This window comes from Haemorhous mexicanus, chromosome 4 (genome assembly GCF_027477595.1).
Source record: "Haemorhous mexicanus isolate bHaeMex1 chromosome 4, bHaeMex1.pri, whole genome shotgun sequence".
NCBI lineage: Eukaryota > Metazoa > Chordata > Aves > Passeriformes > Fringillidae > Haemorhous > Haemorhous mexicanus.
Window position 1 is genome coordinate 22,089,374 of NC_082344.1, and position 9,763 is coordinate 22,099,136.

General features: G+C 45.3%; 1 protein-coding gene across 1 annotated transcript in view; it reads left to right on the forward strand.

Annotated features, from left to right (window-relative positions):
* ADGRL3 (adhesion G protein-coupled receptor L3) overlaps positions 1 to 3,540 on the forward strand; it is a 515,246-nt gene extending 511,706 nt beyond the window's left edge. The window contains exon 28 of the mRNA XM_059844074.1: positions 330 to 3,540. Within this exon, the coding sequence (XP_059700057.1) occupies positions 330 to 397 (68 nt within the window). The 3' untranslated portion in view covers positions 398 to 3,540. The remainder of the gene's footprint in view (positions 1 to 329) is intronic.
* The last annotated feature ends 6,223 nt before the right edge of the window (positions 3,541 to 9,763 follow it).

Sequence of the window (9,763 nt, forward strand, 5' to 3'; positions counted from 1 at the left end):
GCAAAGAGGCACCTCAGTGTCACTCTTCTTCTGCAGAGCAGTGGGCAGCAGTGGCCGATGCTGCTGTACAACAAACTACTGGCTCATGTGGGGCCAAAGCCAGGCAGAACTGTAGCACCAAATTCAGCAAAAAAAGTGGCATGAAAAACAAAAGGGTGTATTTATGGTTACCCACAAATACACTCACTTTCCCTGAGCAAGCCTTCCTTTTCAAGGCAGGCAAGGAATCCTCTGCTTTGTTTGGGGATGGAAATAATTTTGAAAATAGTTGTTATTGGTTGCAGGGTCCTGCTCCGGGGATTTACCTGCTCTCCCCTTGTTTTTCACAGAAGGCGTAAGGACGCCCAAGCAGGAGCCGGTCTTCAGGCGAGTCACCATGGAGGACAGTGTCATCTAGCGCCTGGGGACCCTGAGCCTGCCCCGGCCAGCCCGTGCCAGTGCGCCACCTCAGCTCCTCTGTGCCTCAGCCCACCCATCCCTCACTTGGGATCGCGCTACAGGACAGGCTGGAGAAGCTGGCCTCGGCCAAACCCTCAGCAAACCCTTGCATCCCCAAGGAGAGAGCAGCCCGGCTGAGATTCCCGGTGTCCCGTGCACGGCAGCACCCTGGGATGTGCCCTCAGCGTTTGGCCGCTCGTCTCTTTTGTGAAGATGAGCAGAGCAGGTGAAAATTGTCTTTTGTGATAAGAAATTGGTTTCACCTGCTCCGAACATTGACTTTGCAACTTGATAACACTTAAAAAATGGCCGAGTGTGCTTAATCCGCCATCCTGAGCCTCTCTCCACACTCTCAGGCTGGGCTGTATAAAGGGGAACCTGCCGGATCCAGGTTGCTGTTGTAAATACAGACCTGTCAGTGCAAAGAGCCAACCAGGGAAGGACCAGAGGGACAGAGAAGTAGTCCTGACACCAGGAGAAGCTGAATGTGCCAGCAGAGTACTGTCAAGCGAAGCTGTTGCTTGTAAATAGGGACCGGCGCATGTGTCCAGCAGCAGCAGCTCCACTTGGCCAAAGCTTCTCGGGGGAAAGCTGCTCAGATTTTATTGTCTTGTGTAAATAGAAATATTTTTTTGAGGGAAAAAAAAAAAAAGAGCCTTAGTATCTTGAAGATAGCGTTTCTCAATCAGCTCAGCTGGGGATGGATATATGGGAACCCACGGGATCTGCCTGCTGGAGGCTGGCGTGGGCTCTCACAGCCAAGCTCTGCCATCACTGCAGGAGACACCTGAAGGAGGATGGACCTGTCTAGCAGAGGATTCAGCAGACATTCCTCCCCAGTCCCTGTCAACAGGGTGAACTCATCGGTCCCATGGTCTCCGCTGATGTAAATAATCAGCTACAGCCCACAGAGGACTTGGACTGCTTGGTGCAGTTGTGGGAGGGGGGAGGGTGGGATGGGCAGAAATCATCAGAGGGATGCAAACCCCATCAGCGTGGTGATCCCCAGGCTTTTAGCATTAGTTAAAAAAAAAAAAAAGGAAAAAAGGAAAAAGAAAAAAACAAACCCTGAAAGCTTATTAATGGCTTAGGGCCAACTGTTCGGCTGGGTAAATGGAGGCATGCCTAGACATGTTCTGTGTTCATGTCAGCCAGTGCCTGTCTGTGCAGTTGTCTGTCTGTGAAAACGCGTGTGCAAGGCTGTGTCTGGTTTGGGGGCCTGCCAGCCAGTGCAGGTCCCTGTGTCTGTGTAGCTGTGTCCATGAGAGAGGAGAGAAAATGGATGTGTGTGTTGTACTGCCCTTTATCCACCCAAACACATTGGAGGAGTCATAAGTAACGCTGCAAGGTCCAGCTTTAGCAGCATGAGTGGGGAGCAGTGTGCACACCTCTCCAGGGAATGAGGCTTTGCAGGCAGGGGATGGTTAGCTGAGTGAGAGCTGATAAATCTCTGCTCTGCATTGAGTTGTCATCCACTGTCCCCTGCTGTGGCGCTGGCAGGATGGTTCCTCCTGGAAGTTGGACAGGAGCTTTGGGGTTTCCCTTTCATCATTCACCGCCCAAAACTTACTTATGCCTTATTCACTCTGAGTCTACCTGTTCGGATTCAGTGCAGGGAAATTAGGAAAAGAGAATGAAATTAGTAAAAAGCCCATACATGAGAAGAAAACAGATATTTTCAAAAATTACCCCCAAAAATTTTTCTCTGGACATAGAAGTCTCTCTTCAGCGTAGCATTTTGGAGGAAAGCCGTGCCAAGGTGAAGTGTCTTCCCCATGAAAAAGCCAGATAGCATGAAACAACTGTTGCACTATTTAGCACAGCATTGGGGCCAAAGCCCCTTTAGCTTTGCAAGGAAGGGGCAGTGGGCAATCAACAGAAATTGGAAGCTGCCTCAGATTCCTGAGGGGTGTAGGCATCTAGAGTGGTAATTTGCTTGCAGTGGTCCAAGATGAGCTGCAGGGAGTCTTTTCCACTTGAATACTTGAATACCTCCTGTCATCCAGCTGTGTGTGTTACCATTAACACCTAACAACTGCCAGTGCCAAGTGATTTATATATTTATCAGGACATTTTTTAATTTATCCCACCAGTGCATGGGAGGCACTGTGCTTTCATCTGCCACGTGTGGACACCTCATCCTTTGCCCACTTCTCCAGCCTTGTATAGTGTCCCCAGGCAAGGTGACCATCATCCTGGGAATGTGGTTTCCTCCCCAGTGAAGGCTGTTAACCTTTTTTCCAGGGAGAAAAATAGTGAAAGATATGAGCAACACACCCTGACTTTGTGCTGGAAATGTGCTGAAAGTCAGCCAGTGTATTGGCAAAGTAAGTAACTGCAAAATGTTTGGAAGTTCACGATCTTTCACAGATATGAGGAGACCATTCTTATGGTTTCTAGGGCCCCGAAGGGCAATGCTAAATCCTGAACCCAAGGCTTCCTGACCCTGGGGAGGTTAGAGGTGCAGCATGGAGAAAACTTAGGGGCAGCAATTACAGGAAAGAAGATACTCCCTGGTTTTATTAGATTGCAGAAAGCAGAACTCCCCTAGTTGGGTTGAGTGGTGGATTTTTTAATAGTTCTCACTATTAGTTCCTCTTCCCAGACAATCCCATCATCCTGTACCTTAAACCCTTGCCTTTCTGTCTAGAAGTTATTCTTGGAGGCGTTAACAACAACCTTCAAAGTTTCTCTCTCTCTCCAACCCTAAAAGAGGCTGACACCCCACAACTGACAGTTGTGAAGATGAGCCAGACCAACCCCAAGTCCTAATAAAAATGATGAATCCCATCCACTGCATCCATATTGATGGCACACAGATCACACGTGGAGATGAGCAGTGAGGAGGGGGAGGCAGATAATCACTGAAAATTGTGTGTGGGAGGTGCTGTTACCAAACCCACCTGGCAGAGTTTTGATTTAATCCAGCCCTGAGTCAATACTGATTGACATTTCACTTGCTTTCCACATCGTAACTGGACTTCCTTACTCCTCAGGCATGGAATGAATCTTAATACATTGTAATTACTGTACTCCTGGTGGTGAACCGGTATGAAAAGCTATCACAGAAAGCATTAATAAAATGTACATTATGAAAAAGAACTTGGCATTGTCTGAAATTAATAATGCACCAGATTTTTCTCATCCACGCCTGCTCATTACAGGCCTGCCCTTGAGTTTTCTATTAAAATGACTTATTCGAACTACTTGTATAGCTGTGTTCAGCGTGAAGTTATCTGCTGTAGGTTTGCATCCCAGTTAGATGTACCGCATGAGGACTTATTAATCTGTTCTATCTTTCAGGCATTGATTTTGGTGACATTTATATAACGCTGGTATGACTAAAATGAACTGATTGATTCATGCGTATGGATTAGTTTGCCTAAGACTTTGAGGCTAGGTAGCTTTATCATGCACTGTAACGCCAGAATTCATCACTGTATTATTTACGAGAGACTGAACTGGCTGCATCTCAACAACTGAAGAGATCTTCACTGCTTTATTTATGTATAAATGTTTACTTAATCAACCGCCAATTTTGTTTAGCAGAATTTGTTCGCAAACGGAAATTGTAAATGATAACGTGGTTTCTATTTTAAAATTTATAGGCTTTCATCTATAGCAAAATCCAAGATTTCCAAAGTGTCTTTGTCTACTGGCAATCAACAAGCTCTCTTGTATATGCTTTCTGGTAATTGCAATTAGCTGCTGCAATATTTCACATAAAAAACAATGCAACCCTCATACGGGAGGTCTGAGTGGTAGTGTGTCAAAGTCAACATAAATACCCCAATGCTTACAAATGCTGGAGGCTTAACAAAACAACAAGGAACCACCTGCCAGTGCACAGGCAGGAGCTCATGGACATGTGTGGTGATTTCTGCTGCCTTATCTTACAAGAAAATCCCAGTTCCAGGTAAATTGTGTCTCAATCACATGGGCCATATCCCCTGCTTGAGGAAAGCCTGGTCCGAGGGGGCAAGGAAGACATCTGCTCACTGTGCATTGCAGCTGGGAAAGTGGCTGGGCTACCATGAGTGTTTAAGGGTATAACATTCCAAGGAGGCTTAATCCCAGGTTCCCAGTCAATTGCACGTGTTTTCTTTGGAGCACGGTGCTTCTCCCGGGGACCAAGGAATAAGGAGACATAAAGGATTTATTAAATGAAAGCAGAGACTTTCCTGTTAGGAGCCATTTAGAAATATTTTTAGTGCAAAGGCACAGAAGAAGTGACATGTTAGAGACCTATAAAATAATGAGTAGTGTCCAGAGAAGGTGAATTGAGTGCTGCAGTTCACCATAGGTTATACAGCAAGTGGCATTATGTGGAGCAATGAAGAGGTGAAGTTTTAAATGTAGTTATAAGTAATGTTTCATTACCCATCACGGGATTAACCCACAGACTCCCTGACCCAATTCACCAGTAAGGTGATGTACAATGAGCTTTAGTAAGATATTATGCTGTTTCACAGTTTAAAGAATGAAAGGGGGAAAAAAAGTTAAAAAAAAGAGAAGCCTGTCACCTACAGGCTCTTGTTTCAGGGTCAGAAGGAATGGCTGGCTCCCTGAGGAACTGCAGAAACACCCCTGCTGAGTCTTCAGCCGTACTTCACACCTGTGATTTTTTTTTCCCCAACCATATTTTATTAACATAAAAAATTACAATAGTATTAGGTAGGCCTGGAAAATTACTTGCCAGCTGGCAGTGTGAAAAGAGGAGTGAACTTTGCATGTCAGCACTCTGGGCTGTACCTTCAAGAGCATGGGATCATAAGAGAGCGATGCTGAGGGGTAATTGTGCCTCACAACCATTGAACCCAGCACTGCAGAACTGGTGGCAGCAAATAGTCGTTCTCCATGTTTCTTTTTGGCTCTGTACAGGAGGCTGCTATTACATTACTCCTAAGCTTTCCCTTTTACAGGCCAAACAAACCAAATTCTCTCACTCTATAGGTTTGCTCATTATTCTTTTAGAGCAATTAGGAGAAGCATCTGACAAAGTTTAGGGGGGAGAAAAAGTAAACACGACATAAGTATGTTCTATGAAGGCTAGAAGCTGCTTTAATCAGCTCTTTGCCCACCTGCATGTAACTCTGGTCCCTAATTGGAGAAGAAACAGTAACACCTGTGGATGTTGCTTAAAGGCCCCTTAACAAGCTCAAGGGGGTGTGCTAAGGACGATTTCCTTCACGCATGCTAAAGTGATGAAGCTGATACTATTTGCAGCAGTTTTATAACTCCTGGCTGACCTGGAGATTAAACTTTAGGAAGATGTTTCAAGAGTGAGTGAAGTTCTGAAGAATGATGACTCTGTAGGACCCCCACCCATGCTAAGTGTTTCTGTTGATGTGCAAGTGTGGCAGTTTGACTCGTGTCTCAGCAATTAAATTTTATTTCCTGTCCTCCACCCTGTTTACCCATGCTAATAGCTCTCCTAGATCTTCTTGGATAACACCTGCTGTGTAGGAAGGTATAAAATTGTAGGAAGGGCTGCATATTTGTCACTGTAATGTCATCAAAATGATCTCGACTAAAAGGTGTTACTGCAGGAGTCTGATTTTTTTTCTCAAGCTTCCCTCCATGCATATGAGCTTTTAGTCATGTTTCAAAATAAGATGAAGACATGCCTTTTTTTTTTTCTCTTTTTTTTCATCTGTAAAGCTAAAAATGAAGCTGTTACGTGCATGCTTCCTTCTGCTTGGATGCACTTGCCAGCATCTGCTGCTGTGGGAAGCTGAAGTCACTGATGGTGAGGCTAAATTAAACCTCTTCAGTGTGTTTTGGGGGCATAATCCAACATCTGCAAGGTGGCTTTGAGGGAAGAGTAGCTGACCCTCAAGCTAATGTCCCCTGCTTAGAGCTTTGTTGTCCTGGGGGCACAGCAGCTGCACAAAAATGAGGCTTTGAGACCCTGGTTTTCTTTTCAGTATCATTTATTGCCCTTACACTTTTCTTCTTGTATGGTACACTCCCCCTAAGCCCCACCTGTGAGGACCAGTGGCTGCTTGCTGCTCTGCACCTTTGCTGAATATTAAGCAGCTTCCTAAAAGCAATGAGGCTGTTATGGCTGAACAGCTTCACCATGTGCAGGCTGCACAGATATCCAGCAAAGAAATCAAAGGCATGATGTCACCAGTATTTCTTATCTAAAATTAAATATCTGTTTTAAGTCCCCAGACACACAGAGACTTTGTATTAGAAACATATACTGAGAGTTCAAACTCTGAGTCATCTCATATATATTTCACTCAAGCCAAGGGAATAGCAGTGAGAATAGACCTGCAAAAGAGCAATTCTCTATTCTAGCAAGATGAGGGAGGAAAAAATGTTCAGGGGAAATACTAAGGGGTTCACAAGTGAAAAAATCTTGCCAATGAAATTGTATGTCTAATATTCTGTACCTTTGCAGTAAAGTCATGATTTGCTGTGGAAAATACAGCGGAGAATAAGTGGGTCAACTTGTGCTCATTAATGGCAGAGACAGAGTAAGTGGCATTTAAAACAAGCCCACTCAGAGGGAAAATTGAAAATTATTTATTCTGAAGGCATCAAATGTTTGTTGTCACAATTGGATTTCTAGAGCAAGTCACAATGCTTTGGGATGCTGTTGTCCAGGCAGGGTTAAGCCAAGCTCTGGATGTGCTGGGGCCAAGGGCTGCATTTCTGCTGCTCTCCACTGCGTTGCAGGACGTGCTGAGTGGCCACTGCTGTGCCCTTTCTGGCACATGCCACAAGTGTTCCAACCCGGTCATCAGGGGCTGAAGTGGGAGACGTGATGCTGGAAATTACTTGGCCCCACCTGTGCTAAGGGGTAAATTGAGGCTCTGTGTCAGCCCACTCACACAGCAGCTGCACTTGGGTGCAGTGAATATCTGTGGATCAGGAGCACTTACCCTTCTACCCCTTTTTGTCTCCTTATTATCTCTGTAATGGACCCTAGGTAGTCCCCAGTCCTGTGGTTGTTCATCTTCCCTCATTCATCTCTGGCTGTGCCACTGATTTTCTTCCTACCTGGGTAGGCTCATGAGTTGTGGCTACATCTTAGCTCCTAAATAGTTTTCTCCAAGGTAGATAAAGATGTTCCCTACTCTACAGAAAGGGGTTGTCTTCTCCTGTGAGCATTTCAGTCATGAAAGAGCAATGCACTGGCTTCTCTTGGATTCTGGTGATGCTACCCATACAGGAAGGCATGGGGCAGGAGGAAGCACAGAGGCATTTCTGGAGTCACAGTGGAAAAAACCTGGCACTAGGCTGTTCTCCAGCTTTTACTGGATTATAGCCCAGACCTGAGACCCAACAGATGCACTGTCAGGTATGAAGTATTGGCCCAAGATTCGTGCTGGCTCTGTAATGGGAACCAATTCCCCTCTCTAATGCACAGTTGTTGCATTGCATAAAAATCATTATTACACATTGTGAAATCTAATTACATTATTGCACACTGTGTATACACTCTAATAAAGGCAGTGGAAGCAATAACACTGCTAGTAATACACCATTGCACTGAAATTGCTATTGCTGTCAATTTTACCTTCATTTTTTCTTGATTTAAACTGGAGAGCAAGGCTCTCAGCCTGCTTACCTTGGCAGGTGGATGAAGTGTCAAGACCTTAAAAGAGTTGCAGAGCCCCACAGATCCTATTGTAGTAGGGAGCATATGAGGGGACTACCATGTCCCAACTCTGATACCCAGTGGTGAGACCACTGGTGTAACCCTCAGGCCCTCCTGAGGGTTACAGTGCTGTCCTGAGATGGGTCCAAAGCCAGCTGGGCTCAATTTCCCTTGAAAGTGCCCCCTTTCTGCACTGATTGTAGATCCTTGGGCACCTTTGCTCTTAGATGTCTGAAACCAGATCTGTTCCAATGCCTCCACCCCTCTGTTGTTCTGGTGTGTATGAAGAAGAGGAGGATGAGTGGTCCTTTGTCATAACTCAGATATTTGCCAGCATTGAGCTGAGAGGGATTTAGGTCTCAAAAAGGTTAAAGTCTTTCCAGCTCTCTGCTTCCCCACCATTACCTTCTCTTTGTAAACCTTCTGTGATGAATACGAACTGCTAGTGCCAGCCTGCTGGTTTCTTGCATTCTGCTGTCACACAAGCACTTTTTAGTAGTGGAAGAGAGGAAGAGGTGCTCCTTAAGCACCTCAATGTCTTCAAGGAGGTAGGTGCAGAGTTACCAGCCATTGCAATACTGTTTGCAATATGCCCTGAATCCATCAGCTGAAGAAATCACATTGGGAGCTGAGGAGAGAGTTATAGGGGCTGTGATGATCTTCTGAAGATCCCTTCTTTTCAAGTGTGGCAAATGAACCCAGGGTTCAACCTCTGAAAAAAAGGAAGGAAAAGGAAAGATGTCAAACCACAGATTGAGGAAAAGTAAGACTTTGTATTTCCTTTCCTAGACAGTTTCAGACACTGAAAGCTGCTGTTCCATCACAGCCTCTTCTGAAGAAGAGAGCTTGAGCCTGCAGTGTTTCAGTGTGTCTTTACTTCTAAATGAAATGGGATACCAGAAGCTGGTCCCCAAACAACAGCTAAGCACTTACAGGAGGAAAAAAAACTGGTACTGCTTGAGCCTCTTGTAATGTCTTTCTGCCAGGCCAAAGGCTGTCTAGGGTCCTGTGCTGGAAGCCGAGCACAGCTGGGTCATCACTTTTCCTAATGGAACAAGGTAGGTCCCTGCCATGGGGTGAGAAAAATTTTGGCTTTTTGACAGTGTGGGCCTGTTTTACATTGGGTAGTACAGCACTCCAGGAACCCATGGGATCATCTCTCTCCTCCTCTGGCATACAAGGCATTAAATGCACCATGTCAAGACCCAGCTGTTCTGCTGACCCTCCCTCCATCCATGTTTACCACTGAATCACCTTGTAAAAACAAGTGATTCATGCAGTCTGCCTGCAGCCTGCCCAAAAGTGTCCCATGTATTAGCTTTTGCCTGTCTTCTTCCAAGAAAACCTGCATGGAGACGCATAAGTTTGTGGAGCACCTGTGGATTAAAATGTGTAATTTCCATCACAATGTTCTGACTGTAGAGGATCTCCCTCTCTTTAATACTGAAAACTGTGTCTTACAGATGTGGTGGAAAAACATTCTACACAGCAGTCAGCAGGGTATGAAATGCATTCTGGCTATAGATATTACTTTTCTAGTTTTTTCTGTGCTGCCAGAAGCCCTGCATGGAAAAAGCTTTAAGGGAGCAGAGGCAAGCAGAGAGAAGGTGCTGAGATGAAGGAAATTATGGGGGATTATCAAGGGAGATGAAAACATTTATCTTTACTGTAGTATCCCACCTGTTATCAGACTGCATCAGGTAACAGACATGT